At 42.8% G+C, this 23,457-nt stretch overlaps 1 protein-coding gene across 2 annotated transcripts in view; it reads right to left on the bottom strand.

Annotated features, from left to right (window-relative positions):
• Positions 1-23,457, bottom strand: part of HDLBP (high density lipoprotein binding protein) — a 94,854-nt gene that overhangs the window by 52,734 nt on the left and 18,663 nt on the right. Inside the window, exons 2-6 of one of the 2 annotated variants that reach the window (XM_073625773.1) lie at positions 11,107-11,173; positions 8,480-8,580; positions 8,233-8,402; positions 2,909-3,124; positions 46-252 (exon numbers count right to left, since the gene is read on the bottom strand). In XM_073625773.1, the coding sequence (XP_073481874.1) occupies positions 46-252; positions 2,909-3,124; positions 8,233-8,402; positions 8,480-8,555 (669 nt within the window). In that variant the 5' untranslated portion in view covers positions 8,556-8,580; positions 11,107-11,173. The remainder of the gene's footprint in view (positions 1-45; positions 253-2,908; positions 3,125-8,232; positions 8,403-8,479; positions 8,581-11,106; positions 11,174-23,457) is intronic. The other variant, XM_073625774.1, reaches the window with a different exon arrangement.

Raw genomic sequence — 23,457 nt, 5'->3', positions numbered from 1 at the left:
CTAAAAAGGCAACAAGATAAAAACACTTTTTAAACAGTTTCTCACCTGCTCGGCCGAGATGAGCAGAATCTCATGCCGGGCTTTTTCAATGCCCTCTTTGGTGCCAGTGATCTTAATCTGGTTACTGGCATCCTCGGGCCGGGGGATTTGAATCTTGGTAGCGGTTTTCAATTCCAGGTCCTGCAACTTTTCTCCATTCTTACCGATCACAAAACGGTGGTGTTCCTTGGGGATAGCAACTGAAGCTGAAGCCTAGAGAGACATTATAAAACATGGTTCAGATGGGCTTGAATTATCACCAGTAACACGTCAGACAGCAGATTTGCTCATATTACAAAAGAAGCAGTCAAATGTATGTTGTATGAAAGGGAGTGTGTGCATCTTTATCCGCTACACACCAATAATCAAAGCAATTTCAATTTTTTAGAAGTAGGATCCAGGATCATACTTGAATATAGATTTTGTTCAGCTCACTGCAGGTAAACAGGCCCAGTGAAAAAGTAAAGATGGTCACACACTTAAAACCGGAACATATTATTGTACATACTCCTTTATGTTCAGAATTAGGAGACTTTTTAAACCTAATTTAATCTGGTCAAGTATGTTTTTTCCAGTCTAAAGCCCACTCTTTTTAGATATACTAGGGAAGGGTCAGAACATCCGTCAGGTTCTCATTTCTGGTGGATTATTAGGGTGTCACCAGGACAGAAAATGAGGGGGATCTCTAATGCTGACAAACAGCACAAAATAACTAATCTAACAGATCAAATCTTTGTTCTGCATCTTCCTGGTGACACCTGTAGCTTTTGAAAAAGAAAAAAAAAAAAAGAAGGAGAAGGAGAAGGAGAAGGAGAAGAAACACAACTGACAGACGTTCTGAATTTTACCCATTCTAATAAAAAAAATAAATAAAAATAAAATACTGGTGATGTGCTTAAAGGTTAAATTTAGACACACAGACTATAGTACACATGCAAAACAATGATAGAAGTCGCTAAATCCCACATTCTGTGCACACAATGATAATAGTCCATAGATCTGTGCCAAAGTTAAAAAAAAAAAAAAAAAAAAGGCTTTGTTCACAGCCTTTATAACACATCGGACACACTTATCACAGCAACAGATAGAACAGGATCATTTCTAGAGACAGGAGACAAAGGTGTATGAGGCAGGGCAGTGTTATGCAGGATGTAAAGTAAGCAGTTAACACTGTCAACACTGCAGACGCGGGATACTGAAGGTCTGAACTAAGTTGGTTTCTTTTAGCTGTTGTTTTGCGAGCTGAGCTGCATTATGGGAAAAATAGGCTCCCACAAAAATGTAATTTACTACTCGTACAATTGGTTCACCAATGTTGACTGCAATTTTTTTTCCTAATATTTACAACATTGGCTAATGTGACCTTCCCACTCAGAAGTAGAAGCTGTAGAACTTGAGTGGGGGGGGGGGTGATTCTATCTGCAAACCCATAAAAAAAAAAAAAAATGTTTAAGTAAACTTGAGTTAACATCTTAAACCAGGCTTGTAAGCCAAGAAGCCTTATCAATTTCAGAAGATATTTCAGACACACATCTGCTGTAGTTGCATCCTTGTAGCAGGTCACAGCTTCCTAGATCTTTTAAATAAGTACGGTTTTGATTTTTTTTTTTTATCTCCAACCAATATACTTACACCCTTCTCTATCATATGGTCAGTTTGATCTGCCCGGGTATACATGGTCAGTTTGATCTGCCCGGGTATACATGGTCAGTTTGATCTGCCCGGGTATACATGGTCAGTTTGATCTGCCCGGGTATACATGGTCAGTTTGATCTGCCCGGGTATACATGGTCAGTTTGATCTGCCCGGGTATACATGGTCAGTTTGATCTGCCCGGGTATACATGGTCAGTTTGATCTGCCCGGGTATACATGGTCAGTTTGATCTGCCCGGGTATACATGGTCAGTTTGATCTGCCCGGGTATACATGGTCAGTTTGATCTGCCCGGGTATACATGGTCAGTTTGATCTGCCCGGGTATACATGGTCAGTTTGATCTGCCCGGGTATACATGGTCAGTTTGATCTGCCCGGGTATACATGGTCAGTTTGATCTGCCCGGGTATACATGGTCAGTTTGATCTGCCCGGGTATACATGGTCAGTTTGATCTGCCCGGGTATACATGGTCAGTTTGATCTGCCCGGGTATACATGGTCAGTTTGATCTGCCCGGGTATACATGGTCAGTTTGATCTGCCCGGGTATACATGGTCAGTTTGATCTGCCCGGGTATACATGGTCAGTTTGATCTGCCCGGGTATACATGGTCAGTTTGATCTGCCCGGGTATACATGGTCAGTTTGATCTGCCCGGGTATACATGGTCAGTTTGATCTGCCCGGGTATGCGACACGTTTCACAAGGAAATATCCCATCTTGCCTCCAATGACTCATTAGGCTGTGGTACAAACGGCATTTGTGAAAAGCTGTCATTCTCACAGAATAAAATTGTAGCACTGGAGACACTTCAATATAATAGACAGAAAACGTCACAGCAATTTATAACCACAAAGAAACAGCACTCGGATAAGACACAGAGGTGTTTGCGTAACAAAGGGCTTTAAGCAACAAATAAGAAAGCAACTCCCATCCTTCGATACATGGAGCATGGGAAACAATCCTCCACTGACACTAGATGCTGCCAGAATAATCTGTTGATGAACACTATATTAAACACGTTCCCCAGTAAGCATGTAATTTAACCTTAAGGGGATTTTTCTTGCATCATGTGCATGAATAGCATCCCTTTGCAGTATCCCCTTAGAGAATGCACATTTCTCGCCCCCAGCTGATCAGTGCCATGGGGAGTAAGGTGTCAAGGCTACGGCCCAACATCTGCTCTAAAGTGCACAGAACAACAGACACCTTACCTGTGTCTGCAGCCGGGTCACGATCTCTTTTCTTGCCTTCATAACAGAATCGAGTTTTCCAGAAACCATGATGGATAAGCCTTGGTCTTTAGCCAGAGAAAGCTCTAATTGAGCCCCAGTCTTCTGCATGATGTCCAAACAAATCTTTGCCTGCTCACCCTCCCCAAACTGAGCCATGTCCTTGTACCTGCGTTCTTCTAGAGGGACATGGAACACCTAAGAGAATAAACAGACATCTTTCATGGCAGAACAGGAGAAAGAAACGAAAACTAGCTCGTAAATTTGTTAATCTAACAAAACTATTCGTCAAATTTATGCCAAATTGTACACATGAAGCATTTCAGAACAAGTTTGTATACAATGCAGAAGTTTAATATTTCAATACAGGTTACCATTGTCAAGCAAAAAGCAGTGCATAATCAGGTATGTGAAAATTTCAGCACAGCTCTGGGATTACTATAAAGTTGTTTTGTTTTAAAATTTCAATCCATTTTTATTGGTATTTAGAAGACAAAGATACAATAAAAAGGGAAGGCTCATAATTATTGTACATGGGTGGTATGGCAAAAACAAACATAGTACCCCTCATACGGGGAGATCACATCGTAACCTGAAAATTTTGTCTTTAAATTTGACTTAAACAACCGTAAGTACTGAATAAGATGCCATGAGGTGTGGCAATATAACAAGTACCTACAACATGTTTCGCATCTACTTCTAAGTACAGTAAACGGAAATCAAAATATAAACATAAGCAAAACAAGCCTACTGGGGGTAATTTCCCTTGGAAGTTGAGTAATTATCTAAAATGAAAATGCGGAGCCTGAGAGAGGGGGTAGAAATTAAATGGGGTAGAGAGTAGCAACTTGAGGGGGGGGGGGTTGGGTTGTGCACCATATGCATTAGAGAATTAACACCGTCTTATTTAGAGTCTAACATGAGAGTCATACTATAACGACCAAGGTTTCCATGCCTGGATAAATTTGATAGCAGTGCATCTATCAGCAGATAGGGTAGTTTCATATGAAAAGTGGTCCTGGACCCGTTTTATTACACATAGGATTGAAGAAATATTGGGCATCTTCCAACGTTTAGTGATATTTTGTCTGGCAGCAAGTAGAATATGGGTTACTACTTCATGGAATTGGTAAGGGAAAAATGTGATATTTAAGTTTAAGAGTGCTAGGTCAGGTGAAAGTACATGGAATAATGAGCCCTTGTTTCCACAGTTCCTCCAAAACAGATACCACTTGCGTTGTATTATGCTTTGGGTTAGTTCCCATAGTGAAGTGCATTTTGTAGCTTTGTAGGTAGATTGGATGTCCGTTTACCATTGGTGAGAGGAGTAGGGGTGTTCCAAGTCTCGTTTCCAATGGAAAAATGTGTGTGAGTGTTGAAAAACTAGTTTTTCTTGGAGCAAATTGTAAAACAGTGAGATACCTTTAGTTGGCTTAGAGCATAGAATGTAAGGGTTTGGTTAGGTATGAGGAGGTGAGGGTTGTGTTGCAGACAATGGGCAATTTGTAAGTAGGTTGCGGGGGCAATTTAAAATCTGACTAATTGTTGGAATGTTTTTAATGGATCCCTTTGGAGTGATTCATCTAGAAGGATGTGGGGATGGCGAGGCCAGTGTGAGGTTTAGTTCGGGAATAGTAGTTGCAAGCTGGATAAAGGAAGTTTGATGGGTGCTAAAGGGGTGGGTTTTCATAAGGTGGAAGTAAATTTACGCCAAACTCTGGCAGTTGCTAATATGGGGAGGAGAGGAAGGAAGGTATCACAGATTTCCGGGGAAGGCTACATAGCCAGAGCTTGAGATTTTTGTGTGGGAAAAGTTGACGTTCAATAATGCTCCGCAATGACTGGGGATAGGGTAGAAACCAATTTTTAAGCTGAGCTAGGATAGTTGCGTGGTAGTAGTCTGTAATGTCTACTAATCCTGACCCACCCACTGATCTATGTTTGATGAGCCTGGTCCTTGCAGCCCTGGTCTCTTGCCTCTACAAATAAACTTAGCTAGTGTAGATTGTAGGGATTTAAGATAAGAGCTCGAAATAGGTATGGGAAGAGAATGAAATAGATATAAGTTAGGGGAGGGTGGTTATCTTGAAAGCAGTCAATTTGCTGACCCATGAGAATGTGTTTGGAAATTCGCGTGAGAGACTGTTGGAATGTTTGTTTGAAGGGGAGGTAGTTTTCTTAGAATAGATTGTTCGGATTTTTAGTTAGGGTAATCCCCAGGTACTCTATACCCGATTCAGACCACTGAAAAGGATATTGCATAGCTAGGAGGTTTTTAGTGACAATATCTAGACCTAGGTCAAGTATGAGAGATTTTATTTTAACAAGAAAAAGTATGAGATTTGGATGCATTTACCTTATTGTAGGATATTTCATTGAAATTGTGTAGTAATGACTAGGTTGCAGCTAGGGAGGAATGAGGATTCGTGAGCAACAAAATGATGTAATTCGCAAATAGGCCAATCTTATGCTCAGTGGCACCAGAGGGGAAGCCTGAAATCAACTTTGAAGAACAAATATGTTCTGCTAAAGGTTCCATGGCTAGGTCAAATATGAGAGGGGATAGGGGGCATACCCGATGTGTGCCATTGGTAATTTTAAATGGGGATGATAGCATCTCTACCACATATACTTGTGGCGAAGGGCAAGACTATAGAGCCATAATGGCTGACAGGATTTTATCAGAAAAGCCAAATGGATAGTACTGCCCTCAGGTGCCCCCAATGTACTCTGTCGAACGCCTTCTCTGCCTTAATTTAACCAAAACTTAAATTAAGGGAAAAGGCCAAGTTTGCTACTGTAATTCCTAAGAGATGAAAGAAAACCAGTGGATGATTCAAACTGACAGCACCTCCAAATAAAATAGTTTGGGGTAAACAGACCCTGCAAATCATCTGCATTAAAAGTGAAACTCCAGGCAAAAAGTGAAATTGCTGAAGACGGTTTTACCCATTAACGGATCTGAATTTTTTTTATTCAGCCACTGAAATTTACCGCAGAGCCAGAAAGAGCACAAATACTTCCCGGACCACTTTCCTTACTGAATAGATGTGATTAAATTGGCTCATGGTCAAGTGAATAAGCTGATGGTGCACTGGTGACACAGGAAGCTGCATTGCTAAACATGGAAATAAGCGTGCCACCTTCCTGGCTGTACAGGATTACAAATCCTTTGGCAGGTAAACCGTAAAAATAAATAGACTGTAGTCATTTGGCAGTTATTCTCAACCAAAAGCTTAATGAGCTGTGAAGCAGACTACTGCTTATTTACTGATGTGCCTTTGCAAGGTCAAACATATCAACTAAAGTCCATTTGATCCAAATGAAACGTGCAGTGCCACTCTAAGTGGAGACAGATCTGTCCGCCAGTTGCAGTGAAGGTAGCTGGCGTCAGTGCACCATTCAGGAGGTGTACGACTTTTTCTATGTACAAAAAAGGCCCATTTCTCCAAAATATTGTTTACAAATCTGTCTAAATCTGTGTTAATGAGCACTTCTTTGCCGAGATAATCCATCCACCTCACAGATGTGGCATAGCCAGATGCTGATTAGACAGCATTATTATTGTACAGGTGTGCCTTAGGCTGGCCACAATAAAAGGCCACTCTAAAATGTGCAGTTTTATGACAGCACAATGCTACAGATGTCGCAAGATTTAAAGGGAGCGTGCAGTTGGCATGCTGACTGCAGGAATGTCCACCAGAGCTGTTGCTCTTGAATTGAATGTTCATTTCTCTACCATAAGCCGTCTCCAAAGGAGTTTTAGAGAATTTGGCAGTACATCCAACTGGCCTCACAACCGCAGACCACGTGTAACCACACCAGCCCAGGACCTCCACATCCAGCATCTTCACCTCCAAGATCGTCTGAGACCAGCCACCCGGACAGCTGCTGCAACAATCGGTTTGCATGACCAAAGAATTTCACTACAAACTGTCAGAAACCATCTCAGGGAAGCTCATCTGCATGCTCGTAACCGACTTATGTGGGCAAATGCTCACATTCAAGGGCGTGAAGAGGTGTCCTCTTCACGGATTAATCTCGGTTTTCACTGTACAGAGCCAGATGGCAGACAGCGTGTAAGGCACCGTGTGGGTGAGCAGTTTGCTGATGTCAACGTTGTGGATCGTGTGGGCCCATGGTGGCGGTGGGGTTATGGTATGGGCAGGCATATGTTGTTATTGACAACAAACACAGGTGCATTTTATTGATGGCATTTTGAATGCACAGAGATACTGTGATGAGATCCTAAAGCCCATTGTTGTGGCATTAATCCACGACCATCACCTCATGTTGCAGCAAGATATTGCAGCAAGATAATGCATGGCCAATGTTGCAAGGATCTGTACACAATTCCTGGAAGCTGAAAACATCCCAGTTTTTGCATGGCCAGCATACTCAACTGACATGTCACCCATTGAGCATGTTTGGTATGCTCTGGATCGGCGTATATGACAGCGTGTTCCAGTTCCTGCCAATATCCAGCAACTTCGCACAGCCATTGAAGAGGAATGGACCAACATTCCACAGGCCACAATCAACAACCTGATCAACTATGTGAAGGAGATGTGCTGCACTGCTTGAGGCAAATGGCGGTCACACCAGATACTGACTGGTTTTCAGACCCCCCAATACAGTAAAACTGCACATTTTGGAGTGGCCTTTTATAGTGGCCAGCCTAAGACACACCTGTGCAATAATAATGCTGTCTAATCAGCATCTTGCTATGCCACACCTGTGAGGTGGATGGATTATCTCAAAGGAAAAGTGCTCACTAACACAGATTTAGACAGATTTGTGAATATGAGAGAAATAGGCCTTTTGTGTATATAGAAAAAGTAGTAGATTTTTGAGTTTAGCTCATGATAAATAGGGCAAAACACAAAAGTGTTGCATTTATATTTATGCTCAGTGTAGATGAATGTTGCTTCAGCCAGCGCTGCTCCAGCCACACCCCGACATGTTTTGCCCCACTCATTGGGGCTGGTAACTAAGGTGGGCAACATCTATTGCCAGACCGGTGAGCAGGGCGAAACACATCAATAAGACATGGCTGAAGCGGCACTGGCTGAGGCCACATTCATCTACATATCAATGCACTAAGTTGGTGAGCGGCGCCCTTTCTTCTCTGAAATCTGTCCAGGTGACAGCCATTTAAGAAGGGATTTTCCTTCACTATGAGTAGATATGCCTTTACTTCATGTCCTAAAAACACAACAGAAAGTGGTAGAAACCACATACAGAAATACTTTTGAGCCCATCCATGCAACCTCCACATTATCAACATAAAATACTGCTGACCCAACCTGAGTGATAACGGAAGACTTGATAGGCCGGATCTTACTCCATGCACCTGCAGGTTCAGAAGGTGTCTCATTGCCAACTGCCTTTTCTGGGAGGGGTGGGAATGCATCCTTGTAAGTGGGGGGATCAGTTTCCTCCTCTGATCCAATGGTTGCCACTGTAAGACACATACCTAGTCGAGTAAGTTCTAGTCAAATGAAAGTACACAAAAGCTACTGTATAAAAGTTAAAAAAATAAAAGTAACTGACCTCTGACCGCTGGTTGGGTCAGCCCACTGCGATGCTCATCAAAGCTTTCCTGGGTAAGAACCGCCACCGAGCTCATTGTCCCACGCAAATCCGTGTAACCACTGCAAAATGAAACAGGTTTTTCACCAGGACATTATATTAAGTTTAATAAAAAAACCTACAAAATGGTTGTTACTATGGTCTCTAGGAGAAAGGTCCCCTTTGCACATCAAGCCATTTACTAGCAGACACATGCAACAAACTGTTCTTACATAAAAACAAACATATAAAACATTTGATCTAAAAGAATTAAGATTTCAGTCTCTGCTATAGTGTTGAAAGTTACTAAACAGCCATTTAGTCATCAACAAGCTAAGAAACCTCTGAAGGTTAAATGTTTTAATACTCATTAGGCACATTATGCTACCAGAACAAAGCTTTTGTCTGGCACCCAGCCCCCCCCCCCAAATACCCTACTAATAGGATGGCTCAAGAATTACGGCAGGTCTATTAGGCATGTACAATCTCTAGTAATTTTTGGCCCATACCAATTATGTAGGAAATGTTGTAAACCAGAACATATTAGTCTATTGGTCAAATAGTTAAGAATGGAATACTGCCAGCAATATTCATGACCTAAAATATATTCATTTCTGGGCATCCACATGATACATAAAATATACATGAGTATATTTTGGTTGACAATGTGCCTTCCCTAAAGCTAAGCCAAGGTTATCTGCTACACTCCTTCATTCCTATACAGACCCAACTTTCTGAACCTGCTGAAGCCTGAATAATAGGAAAGTGTCTAAAAAGTGAACTGAGGTCAGTGATGACTTTTTAAAAATAATTTTACTGCTTAAAGCAGATCTTCACCCTAAAAGAAAAGTCCCTCATCTCCATTAAGATCAATTTTTGCTCCTTGGATATGCACATATCACATATTCCAGGAGGCATTGTCTTCCATTCACAAGGGAGGATGGTGGGCAGGTCTAGCAGCGCATCAGGAGGCCCGCCAGCTGAACCCAAAAGAGCCAACAGCCGTTGATGACGCCACAAAGAACATGGCACGCAGGATAATAAGGGGAAGAGGATCTCAGAGGGACAACGCTGGATCTGCTGGGTGGGCCAGTATCTGAATTTTGCAGGAGACTGCAACCTAGTAAGCAGGAAAAAAAAAAAAAAACACAACAACATTGGGGGTGTGTATAGATCTGCTTTAAGAATATCTAAACAGATTTCTGTCCATAGTCTGGGCACAGGTGCACTTTTGAGTCTACAGGTACGTTAAAGTGAACCCAAACGGTTTATAATATAGTTTTGCTGATAGACTAAAGATGGCTGATCCATCCTTTCAACGTGTGCCCAAATTGCTCAAGTCTCCAATAATGTGTGAAGCAGTGAAGGCTGCCCAGAGCAACATTTTACTTTAGGAAATAACTTTTAGTCCCCCCTTTGCCCTTTACATATGTATCCAGCCTAACAAGGCTATGTCTAAGCCCCGGTTCACACAGGGGCAGCACGACTTGCAGGTCGCCTCACCGAGGCGACCTGCACACGACTTCCAAGGCGACTTGCAAAACGACTTCTGTATAGAAGTCTATGCAAGTCGCCTCAAGTATCCCCCAAAGTAGTACAGGAACCGTCGTTCCTATTAGAACGATTCCGTAGTACAGAACGGGAGGCGACTTGTCAGGCGCCCCTGTGTGAACCAGCAGTTTCACAGGTCCATTTTCACTCAAGTGCGGTTTTCACTCCCCCAGTCCCCATTTACATTGTACCAAACTAGTTTGGTTTAAACATCAAGTTTAAGCTTTTTGCAGACAGCCAGAAATGTAAGGCGTAAACCTTGTTACAAATGTTATTCTAGACTAGACCAGATGTCAGTTGCAAGCCCCTAAGGGTGTCACATTGACTGCGCTTTTAATGCTTCAGCATTCTGAATACCTCTTATAAAATACATCCAGCAGACATATCTGTTACATACCACAGTACAGATGGATTTCATTATAATAAAGAGACATTGAGTAAAATGACACCCTTATGAATCTTTGCTTTGTGGCCAGTTCACATATTAAAGCCTGTGCTTGTGATATTTACAGTAAGCCTCAACATTAGAATAAACTGCACCAGGTAAGGATTTGCCTACTGAGCCCTCCAATATGTTTCTTCGTAACCAAGACTTTTATTGTTACAGATGCCTGGAAGCATTTAAGTTGTTTTAAATTTTAAAACTTATACATTAATGCATTTCTTGCTTATCAGACTCCTCTCACGGTTCTGGCTGCAGCACTGCTCCTCTTCCTGGTCCCACAGGAGACACTGAGCAACAGGAGCCATAGGCTCCTGCTGCAGTCAGTCTCCTGTGAGGGAGGAGTGAGGGTTACCAGACGCGTACACAGCCCAGCTTGGGATTACACACACACACACACACACACACACACACACACACACACACACACGTGCCCTCTTAGCAACAGGCTTGATATTGAGGCACTTGGAGCATCGAAGAAGAGGACAGCTCCAGCCAGGGACTGCCAAAAGAGGTGGTAAGGGACCACTCTGTGCAATATCAATGCACATAAGTACATCTTTTTTATTTTGAGAAAAATATCCCTTGAGATACACAGAAGCAGTAATCAACTTACCAGCTAAAGGGTCAAAAGCCAGAAAGTCCGTCCGGTGAGCTGAACGCTTCTTTCAGCCTGCCAGCTTCTGAGGGGGGGGAATAAATAAATAAAAAGAACATTAACAACATGAACAATTTAATCACATGTTAGCATGACGACACCTACAAAAACTAAGATGTCAACCCCAAACAGCATCTACGTTGAATTGAGGCTTAAAGGATATAAGGATTCCCGTGGGGAAAATTTGGTAAGACACACAGATGATTTGAGAACTAGAATTTGTGACATTTATATATAAAAAAAAAAAGGATCAAAACACTGGGCAATATATCCATTGCTCAAAGTACATATAGCGATATTGGTTGGGTCACAAATAAATGGAACACCACATGCAACCGTGCTAAAGTGATTGTAAAAGGCAGAAGGTTTTTTTAATCTTAATGCATGCTAGCGGCTCCTCTTTTCATCGGTAAACCCCCTGGGAGAAGCGCTCTCCATAGGGGTTACCTTGTGGGAGCGCTCCGAAGGCCAGCATTTGCGTGCATAGACATAGAATGCTGGACTCGGCCCCACCCCTGTGTTCAAGTCATTGGATTTGATTGACAGCAGTGGGAGCCAATGGCTGCGCTGCTATCAATCTATCCAGTCAAGACCTGAGAACCCTGGGCAGAGAAGAAGGGAACGAGGGCATAGGATGCATTAAGGTGAAAGAACACGAGGGTTTACAACCCCTTTAAGGAAACCTGTACTGAGAAAGATCTGTGAGCTGCCTATGCTTATATTTGAGAAAATGTCACCTGGCATAATACTTTGAATTATTGATACAGAACAAAACATGCAAAAGAATAAATAAGAACACCTGTTTCTGAACAAAAAACATCACATCAAAATTACAGTCTGGCAATTAGCATTGTCAAAGTAACGACCAGCAACCTACAGTATACTTTTCCTTTCATGCCTGTTCACACAGGGACGGCTTAAAAGCCGTCCGACTGAAGCCACCCCGTACAGTACGACTTCAGCGGAGCTTTCAAAACGACTTCTGTATAGAAGTCAATGCAAGCCGCTCCGAAGTCGCTCCAAAGTAGTACAGGTGCCTTTTTCTAAGTCTGAGTGACTTGAGTGGCTCCTATTAGAAAGGTTCCATTGTAATGCATGGAGCGCGACTGCTAAGTCGCCTCTGTGTGAACCGACACTTAACCACTTCAGCCCCGGAAGAATTTACCCCCTTCCTGACCAGAGCACTTTTTGCGATTCGGCACTGCGTCGCTTTAACTGATAATTGCGCGGTTGTGCGACGTGGCTCCCAAACAAAATTGGCATCCTTTTTTCCCACAAATAGAGCTTTCTTTTGGTGGTATTTGATCACCCCTGCGATAGAGAGAATATAATAGAGATAGAGATATATACAGTGGCTTGCGAAAGTATTTGGCCCCCTTGAACTTTTCAACCTTTTGCCACATTTCAGGCTTCAAACATAAAGATATAAAATTTTTATTTTTTGTGAAGAATCACCAACAAGTGGGACACAATTGTGAAGTGGAACGAAATCTTTTGGATTTTTGAAACTTTTTTAACTAATAAAAAAATGAAAAGTGGGGCGTACAAAATTATTCGGCCCCCTTGCGTTAATACTTTGTAGAGCCACCTTTTGCTGCGATTACAGCTGCAAGTCGCTTGGGGTATGTTTCTATCAGTTTTGCACATCGAGAGACTGAAATTCTTGCCCATTCTTCCTTGCAGAACAGCTCGAGCTCAGCGAGGTTGGATGGAGAGCGTTTGTGAACAGCAGTTTTCAGCTCTTTCCACAGATTCTCGATTGGATTCAGGTCTGGACTTTGACTTGGCCATTCTAACACCTGGATACGTTTATTTGTGAACCATTCCTTTGTAGATTTTGCTGTATGTTTGGGATCATTGTCTTGTTGGAAGATAAATCTCCGTCCCAGTTTCAGGTCTTTTGCAGACTCCAACAGGTTGTCATCCAGAATGGTCCTGTATTTGGCTGCATCCATCTTCCCCACAATTTTAACCATCTTCCCTGTCCCTGCTGAAGAAAAGCAGGCCCAAAACCATGATGCTGCCACCATCATGTTTGACAGTGGGGATGGTGTGTTGAGTGTGATGAGCTGTGTTGCTTTTACGCCAAACATATCGTTTTGCATTGTGGCCAAAAAGTTCGATTTTGGTTTCATCGGACCAGAGCACCTTCTTCCACATGTTTGGTGTGTCTCCCAGGTGGCTTGTGGCAAACTTTAGACGAGACTTTTTATGGATATCTTTGAGAAATGGCTTTCTTCTTGCCACTCTTCCATAAAGGCCAGATTTGTGCAGTGTACGACTGATTGTTGTCCTATGGACAGACTCTCCCACCTCAGCTGTAGTTCTCTGCAGTTCATCCAGAGTGATCATGGGCCTCTTGGCTGCATCTCTGATCAGTCTTCTCCTTGTCTGAGCTGAAAGTTTAGGAGGGACAGCCAGGTCTTGGTAGATTTGCAGTGGTCTGATACTCCTTCCATTTCAAAATGATCGCTTGCACAGTGCTCCTTGGGATGTTTAAAGCTTGGGAAATCTTTTTGTATCCAAATCCGGCTTTAAACTTCTCCACAACAGTATTACGGACCTGCCTGGTGTGTTCCTTGGTCTTCATTATGCTCTCTGCGCTTTCAACAGAACCCTGAGGCTCGGTTCACACAGGGGCAACACGACTCTGGCCGCGACTTTGCGAGGCGACCTGGACACGACCTGAGGGCGACACCACAGCGTGACTTGGAGCGACTTGGGGCGACTTACAAGGCGACTTCAAGTCGCCTCCAGGACAGGCGACTTTCCAGTGGCCAATCAAACTACAATCCGCTCTGGGGGAGGGAGGGGTTTGCTTGAAAAAAACATCTTCTCTTCCTGTGAAGTCGCTTCAGTATAGATCACGATCCGACTTGTAGGCGACTTACATTGAAATCAATGGGTACAAGTCGCCTACAAGTCGCCTTGAAGTAGTACAGGGACCTTTTCTGAAGTCGGAGCGACTTCAGTAGCGTACATATAGACGGCTCTCATTCACTTACATGGACTTTCAGATGTCAAGCGACTTGAGGTCTGACAAGTCGGATCCCAAGTCGCGGTAGTGTGAACCGGCACTTCGACTATCACAGAGCAGGTACATTTATACAGAGACTTGATTACACACAGGTGGATTCTATTTATCACCATCAGTCATTTAGGACAACATTGGATCATTCAGAGATCCTCGCTGAACTTCTGGAGTGAGTTTGCTGCACTGAAAGTAAAGGGGCCGAATAATTTTGCATGCACCACTTTTCAGTTTTTTAATTGCGAAAAAAGTTTAAAATATCCAATAGGTTTCGTTCCACTTCACAATTGTGTCCCACTTGTTGGTGATTCTTCACAAAAAATTAAAATGTTATATCTTTATGTTTGAAGCCTGAAATGTGGCAAAAGGTTGAAATGTTCAAGGGGGCCGAATACTTTCGCAAGCCACTGTATATATCTCCCTCAGTTTAGGACGATAAGTATTCTTCTACATATTTTAGGGGGAAAAAAAACAAAACAAAAAAAAAACAAAATCGCAAACAGCATTTATTGATTGGTTTGCACAAAAGTTATAGCGTTTACCAAATAGGGGATAGTTTTATGGCATTTTTATAATTTTTTTTTTTTACTAATAATGGCGGCGATCAGCGATTTATATCGTGACTGCCACATTATGGCGGACACATCAGACATTTTTGGGACCATTTTCATTTATACAGCAATCAGTGCTATACAAATGCACGGATTCCTGTGTAAATGACACTGGCAGTGAAGGGGTTAAGTGTGTCCTGGGGAGTGTTTCTAACTGTGGGGGGGGGGGGGGGGGGGGCTGTGTGTGGCACGTCACTGATCTCTGCTCCCGATCACAGGGAGCAGAGATCAGTGACAGTGTCACTAGGCAGAACGGGGAGATGCTTGTTTACATTAGCATGTCCCCGTTCTTCCTCTCTGTGAGACGAACGCGGGTATCCCCGCGGACATAGAGTCCGCAGGACCCGCGACCCGGTTCACGGAGCTTGCCGTGCACGCCCGCAGGCCGCCTCTTAAAGGGCAACATACAGGTACGCGATTCTGCCTGTACGTGCCCTTCTGCCGCAGTATATCTGCGTGAGGCGGTCGGCAAGCGGTTAAACACTGCAAAAGATCTGATCATACATATAGTAGTTTTGAGTTACCCAGCAATATAAATTTGGTACAACGTTACAAATCATTTAAAACAATGAGATTCATTGGCGATCTGTGGAGCTGTCCATATGGCAATAGAGCCTGTGTATATGCATAAGGATGTGCATAAGGCCTCATGCACACAAAATGTAAAAAAAATAAATATATTCAATACATTCAAACTCATGTTAAATAGGAGTCAGTACACACCTGCCATCATTTAAAGTGCCTCTGATTAACCCCAAATAAAGTTCAGCTGTTCTAGTAGATCTTTCCTGACATTTTCTTAGTCACATCCTACAGCAAAAGCCATGGTCCGCAGAGAGCTTCCAAAGCATCAGAGGGATCACATTGTTAAAAGGCATCAGTCAGGAAAAGGGTACAAAAGAATATCCAAGGCATTAGATATACCATGGAACACAGTGAAGACAGTCATCATCAAGTGGAGAAAATATGGCACAACAGTAATATTACCAAGAGCTGGACGTCCCTCCAAAATTGAGAGAGGCTGCTAAGAGGCCTACAGCAACATTTAAAGGAGCTGCTGGAATATCTAGCAAATAGTGGCTGTGTGGTCCATGTGAAAACAATCTTCCATATTCTTCATATGTCTGGGCTATGGGGTAGAGTGGCAAGACGGAACCTTTTTTTAAGAACATTCAAACTAAACTTTGCAAAAACACATCTGAAGTCTCCCAAAAGCATGTGGGAAAATATGTGTAATGATCTGATGAAACCAAGGTTGAACTTTTTTTGGCCATAATTCCAAAAGATATGTTTGGCACAAAAACAACACTGCATATCACCAAAAGAACACCATACCCACAGTGAAGCACACTTATGCAACCATATTTTTATAGTTTTTTATTTTTACTTCCCTCCACCTAAAAGATTTCAGTTTGTTGTTCAACTGAGTTGTACAATTTTTAGGTCACATTAAAAGGTGGAAATGTTCTGAAATCATTTATCTTTATCTTTGTATATTTTTTTTTTCATCACAGAAACCTGAAATTTAACATGGGTGTGTAGACTTTTTAGATCGTGTGTGTGTGTGTATTTAATATAAATAAAACAATCCGCGCACCGGACACTAGCATAGTATGAAATACTTACCTTAAAATGAAGCCCCCCAGCTGTGCAGTGCCACCGCTCGTCTTCAAGCTGTGGCCGCTTCAGTGGGCGAGTCACGATGGCGCCAGTCCAACGCACGGGAGTCAAGTCCACAGCATAGAGCTCTGAAGGAACGGCACGGGAATGTCGTTCCTTCAAAAAGCAGGCTGGAGTAACACTGAATATCTCAAATGGTGCGTGTTTGAGATATTCCTTGTACCTACAGGTAGTAAGCTTTATTATAAGCATACCTGTAGGGACAAGTAGCCCAGCGGCGTTTAGCACTGGTTTAAGCGGCTTTTCTCCTGCCAGGAGAAAAGGTTCTTAGAGGAGTTGGGCAAACGCCCAATGTGTATGAGGCCTTACAGAGCTTCATACTTTGCATTTGTGGCTCCATCCAGCTAAGAAAACAAATGACACTCAATGGAGGCAAACATAGGGGAAAACAAACTGTTCTGACAAGGACATTTGGATTGAAAAAGGTACTCTCCACTGACATCCTATAGGCCATTTAACAGATCAGATGACGTTAGATCCATTTGTGGAAGCAGTTTTTCCCTGAATTAAATCCGATTAGTACAGAGGTCTGCGGTGCATTACCAGCTAAACTGCAGCAGTAGCCATTATAGCCACATGTAATCTTGCCAAAAAGTCCATCAAGGTGAGGCAAGCTGATCTACAGAACTGTAGTGGTTATGTAAAGATTTCTACATAAACAAACCAAACATCTTATTTTATGCAGGAGATCTATGGGAATAGTGCAGATGTGCTCCAGTATCTCATGAGACTTGATAGGGTGGGATCCCCCAGAGACCAGTACAAAGATCTTCATACACAAGTCCCTCAAGCCTTTGCCTCACATGTACATCACACTCTTTTACACAGCTGTTTTTATAGCACGAGACTACAGAAAAACCCTAATATCCAAAGGATAGAGTGTTGGTCACCAAACAAAGCATTAAAGTGTTACTAAACCCCCACAGCAGTAAAATCGGTCTGTATATGCAGTAAAACGTGCTCGTTATACTCACTGTGGAGCCCTAGGGGTTAATCCTCTGGATTGTGTAAAAAGGCTGTTTGATCCCGTCTTCTGTGATCATCCCCTTCTTTCACTGTCCCCAATCCATCTCCTGATAGAACAGAGCCTTGGGGGCACCCTGCACATGCTCAGTTTGGGGTGTATTGCTAGAGAGTTTTTTGGGAGGGTGCATGTGATCAGCACAGGGGCAATCAGCACTGTCCAAACAGATAGGGTCAGGGGCCACGCAGCCTCACAGGACAGTCAGTCAGAGAAGAATGAAAACTTCTCCTACAAGCTTCAACCAGTGCTCGGCCAGACACTGATGGACGTCACAAGACTGCTAAATACTGCTGATGAGAAAAGGTATTTAGCAGTTTATATTTAGCAAAACAATTGCATTTCCACTTTGTGTACTGTGGGAGACCAGATATAGCGAATGCAGGGTACTGGGTTTAGTAACACTTTAACTAAGGACTTCATCTCCAGATACCACAGACCCCACAAAACAGAATATCTGTGACAAGTTTCTCATAGTTCCTTCAAGCCACAGCCTCATTTGCATATCACACTAGTAACACAACTGCTTCCACAGCATTAGAGAAACTCTATTATACAAAGAATATTTGTGTTGGTGGTCACCAAATAAAACAAAATAACCAGATTGCATCCCCACATACCAGTGCCTCTTCAAAACCGGTCACTTCTGCCATTTAGACATGACTCATGTGCTATACAGTTGCTCACCAATAGAAGATTTATTAGTGTTTCATATAGAAGCCAATGACAGTACAGCTTGGCTAATATTTGGAAATATGGGAAGCCATTAGAGCATCTGAGATTGAGATAGCATGATAAGCAGTTATTACCATGAAGGAATGGCCACGTTCAGGGAGTCTGCAGGAAGCTCAGAACATTAAAAGCCGAGAAGGATACCTTTTGGCATTTAGAGAAGACCGGTGCTGTTCAAGCGGTAATAAAACCCCAAACAAAAAATGTAATATGTGGCAGTCTGTAGCCTCCCTGGCGGTTTTCCCGAGTGTGGCTCGGGGTTAAAATTCAGTACCATTAGCGGTAACCCCGAGCCACACTCGGGATCGCATTGCAGGATCCTGGGGCGGCGTTACTTACCTTGTCCCCGGGATCCTGCGATGTCCCCCGCAGTGTCCGAGGGCTCCGTCCTCCTCCGAAGCCTCTCCGTGCCAGGCTCCGTTCCCTGCGAGCGGCGCGACGCACGGGGGCGGAGCCTGGCGGCAAATTCAAAAAAAGTAAAAATCACAATACATACAGTACACTGTAATCTTACAGATTACAGTACTGTATGAAATGATTTCACATCCCTTTTGTCCCCAGTGCTTTGGCCCATGCCCTGCATGCAGTTTTATATGATATATTCTGTTCTTTCTGCCTGGAAACTGGAGATTGTCCATAGCAACCAAAAAGTGTCCCTTTACGTCAAAAGTGGCTTTAGACCATCTAGAAAACAGCGATAGTAAATTAGAACACTTGCAGAATTGAGCGATAGTGAATTATGGGGAAATTTATTTTATTACTATTTTTTTTTTTTTTTTAATTATTTATTTTTATTTATTATATTATAATTTATGTTTTTGTGTTTCAAACTTTCATACCCGGGATATCTACTAGACTCTGGTTTGGACAGATTTAAGTGTGTTATTGTTAAGATTTACAGACCTACAATATAAAACGCCAAATTTCCATGCAAAATAATGGTACCGCTTTCAGCACCTAAAATCCAAAATAATCATACCGCCAGGGAGGTTAAAACCTTAAAGTGGTGGCTGCATTAGTTTTCCTTTCAGACTTTTTCCTGTTAGGGTGTCTTCACTATGGGTGGAAGAAAGGGGGGAATCTTTCCACAATGATTGGACCTATGACACCTTTGTTTTCTAAGCCCGAATTTCCTCCAGCTATGGAGGTTACAAATTATTTAAAATGGAATAAAATTGAACACGCAAGAATGGTAACAAGTCCTTGCAAATGGGAAACTACCTGGGTTGCAGGAATTGGGATTGGAAAATAAAAATAAATGGCTGCAATACCAAAAATTGCAGACATTTAGAGGCAAAAATATCTAAGATAAATAGACCATTAACTCAATTTGAAAAAATACTTGAAGAACAAGGCCTGATTAAAAAATGATCGAAAATATACGATTAGTTACTCCCTTCCGGTCCCCTTAGAGAGATAACCGGAATAAAGTGGGAAGCAGAAATGGGAAATCCGGTGCTGTTCAAGCGAATTTATCAGTTTATCAGAATTAATCAGAGAATTTATCAGTGCTGTTCAAGCGAATCTATATCAGAGGAAGAATGGAAAATTTTTTTGAAATTATACATAGAACACCTATAGCAAATAGATATCAAGAGAGAAATTATAAGATCGCAATGAGATGGTATAGATGCCCAGTAGCTTTAAATTTAATTAATAAAGGAAACCCAGATTTGTGTTGGAGATGTAAAATAGAAAGAGGAATGTTGGAACATATATGGTATGGTTGTCAGGGGGTGAGAGGATTCTGGAACAAGATATTTGAGATCCATTATAAAGTATCAGGAGTAGAGGAGATCCCAAGTATGGAAATCTCGTTATTATCTTTGACATCAAAATCAATAAAAACAATTAAAACAGATATCCTCCACCACATGACATCCGCAGCCAGAACACTAATAGCAAGAAATTGGAAAGAAACAAGGTGTCCAACAATAGCGGAATGAATATGTGAAATGAACGAAATTCAGTATATGGAAAAACAGATAAGAGATGAAGGGTTTATACTAAACCAAATGCCAGAAGTATGGCAAAAATGGGATGAGTTTCGGTCATCAAAAGAAATGTTAGAATTTCTATAAATGGAAGGAACAGGGTTTTTTTTTCTGTGTGTGTAAATGGTATGTATGTATTAGAGGTATGAATATGGCGGAAATGGGGAAGGTAGGAATATAGAAACAAAGAAATTGAGGGATAATGAAGTTTATTAATTTACGACTTGGTATATTAAAATATCATTATATGTATTTTTTAAGAAGGATATGATGTATAGATGTTGATGTTTAATTGTTATATTTTTTAAAGAAAAGAGTGAAAATCTAATAGAGAGATTGAAAACACTATGGGTGGAAGAGCAACAGAGACTCTTGGACAGCAGCATTGTCAATCTGGGGAGAGGGTAGATTTGAAAGGACAAGATTAACACATTAGAGCAGAGTTCCAGGTAACACCTTTTAAGTAGCTACAGCAACAGTTTTTTCTTTTTCTATAAAGATTTTACATAAAATGAATAGAAGCTGACCACTGTAAGCCCCCTTACCTGTGTTAAAGCGAAACTACAGCCCCACTTCTAATTGAGCAGGCAGGCTCTTTATTGCAGAAGAAACAAGCAATGTCTCTTTTGTAGGGCTGAAAAAATTTGATTTGAATCTTGAATCGAGTTGAGAGGTCAAATCGATTAAAATTTTCAGCAAATCGATTTTTTTTCTTTCACCAGGACCGGCGCTGAGGGCAGGAGTTTTTAGGTGAAGCCGCGGCTTCGGCCTAGTCAACGAGGCCGGACGCCGAACCCACGGCCTCGCCTAAAGACTCCTGCCCGCAGCTCCTCAGGACCGGCGCAGTGTCCATCAGGGAAAAAAAAAAAATTTTTTGATTTTTTTTTTTGGAGAAAATCGCCCAGCTCTACTCTTTTGCAATAAAGGAAACCCATCTGTCTTCTCAGTCTTCTCTGGAATGCACACTAAACTGTTGCACAGCTCACTTTACCTTCTGGCACAATACCTGTGTGACGTATGACTCCATACAGTACTAGGGCTGCAACTAACGATTATTTTCATAATCGGCCGATTATTTTTTCGATTAATCGGATAAAATCATAAAAAACCTAATATGCAATTTTTCCATTTATTTAAAAGTAATAATGAAAAAACTGAGTATTACACTCAAACTGCAGAATAAAACACCAATGATGGGGCACTATTCATCCCGGGAACACCAATGACGGGGCACTATACCCCCCTCCCAGGAACACCAATGGGGCACTATTTCCCCCTCCCAGGAACACCAATGGGGCACTATTCCCCCCCCTCCCAGGAACACCAATGGGGCACTATTCCCCCCCCCCCCTCCCCGGAACACCAATAGGGCACTATTCCTCCCCGGAACACCAATGGGGCACTATCCCCCCCCCTCCCCGGAACACCAATGGGGCACTATTCCCCCCCCTCCCTGGAACACCAATGGGGCACTATTCCCCCCCCTCCCCGGAACACCAATGGGGCACTATTTCCCCCCCCTCCCCGGAACACCAATGGGGCACTATCCCCCCCTCCCAGGAACACCAATGGGGCACTATCCCCCCCCCCCTCCCCGGAACACCAATAGGGCACTATTCCCCCCCTCCCGGAACACCAATGGGGCACTATGACTATTTCCCCCCCTCCCACAAAAAATGATGGGGCACTACTATTCCAGCCAACCCCCGGAACACCCGTATTCCCCCCAGGAATACTTAGGAGTTTGGATGGAGCACTGGTCATAAAAATGAATGTACTGTACGTTTTTACTGTGTTATATATTAGCCGCTACCTTTCACAATGTGCAGCTCTGCTCTCCTCACGGCTGCTTCTCGCCTCTGTTCCCTCGAGGCAGCAGCGGGCAGGGCTGAGAAGATCAGTGGGGAGCTGACGTCAGCGAGGAGAAGAGGCGAGGCGAGGAGAGGCGCGGATGTGCCTGGTCACAGACGGCAGCGCCTTGTACACAGGAGGATTTATTTACCGGGCGGGCAGGGAGGAAGGTGCGGACCAACTAATCGATAATGAAAATCGTTAACGATATTGATTCATATCGATTATTATCGATATATCGTTTCAGCCCTACTGCATACCTGTGCGTGCGCAGGAGTGACGTCATCCCATGCTGGCCAATGAGAGCAGCCACAGTCCAGCACCCAGAAGCCAGGTAGAAGATACCTTAAACATAACATACATGTTATACTCTCCTGCTCTGTGCAAAACCATTGATCCTTATCTTCTCAGGCCCAACCAGCACTCCCAGCTCCTCCCACCCACCAAGTGCCTCCATAGAAAGCTGCTTGCTTGGCCCCACCCCCTCCTCACTGGCTGGGATAGACGCAGTGGGAGCAAATGAGGAGGGAGAGCGCTGTTGCACTTGTACACATTGCTGGATCAAGATGGGGCTCAGGTAAGTATATGGGGGGGCTGCATGCAGAAAGTTTTTTTTTTACCTTAATGCAGAGAAGATTCCAAACACCAAAATCCAGAATCCAGCAAAGCTTCAGGGGTTATTTCTTGACAGACTGACACAACTTTGCAGTCAGGACTCATACAGGATGGCCAGTGATGCCAACAACTGCAACATAAGCTAATGTCTTTAGCCATAGGTGCTGTCAGGAGAGTACAAAACACCAGGTACTTCTTGGTACTGATAATGTGAATTATCAGACCATTCACCAGCACTGTTTCAGGAAAGTCCATAACCCCGAGTAAGCTACAACATAAAAGGGGAAGGGCATACAACGTAGTATAGGATGGAAGGAAACGTAATATATGTTGCAGGGGACAGGAAGATTAAAGGGAGCATGCTGTGAGTAAAAGAATACATATGAATGCCATGTAAAAAGCCTTCCTGGAGGCAGGTTGGCACTATTAAATGAAGACTGATGATTCAGAATCATATCCGGACTACTTCTTTAAAATGGAGTATAGGTTCACCTGAGCCAGGGTCATACCTGATCATCTCTTAGGCCTTGTTCTAAAGAAGTGTACTCTAGCGTACTTGGGGGGGGGGGGGGGGGGTGTAGGGGGGGGAATTCATAGCGAAATGTATGGTGTTTAGAACTTCAGTAATCACTTAGAGAATGGCAAGTGATCAACACTGCACTATTATTCCCTCTTCAGTCAGGAAAAAAAAACCCTGTAGAAACTTGCTGTTGTCCCACTATGCAAAGCTCTGACACTTCCTGAAGAGTCAAAGTTTTCCTGCTCCCTCCCGCC

The sequence above is a fragment of the Aquarana catesbeiana genome, linkage group LG04 (genome assembly GCF_042186555.1).
Source record: "Aquarana catesbeiana isolate 2022-GZ linkage group LG04, ASM4218655v1, whole genome shotgun sequence".
NCBI lineage: Eukaryota > Metazoa > Chordata > Amphibia > Anura > Ranidae > Aquarana > Aquarana catesbeiana.
Note: the sequence above shows the minus strand (reverse complement) of the source record. Positions and strands in the feature narration are given on the sequence as shown.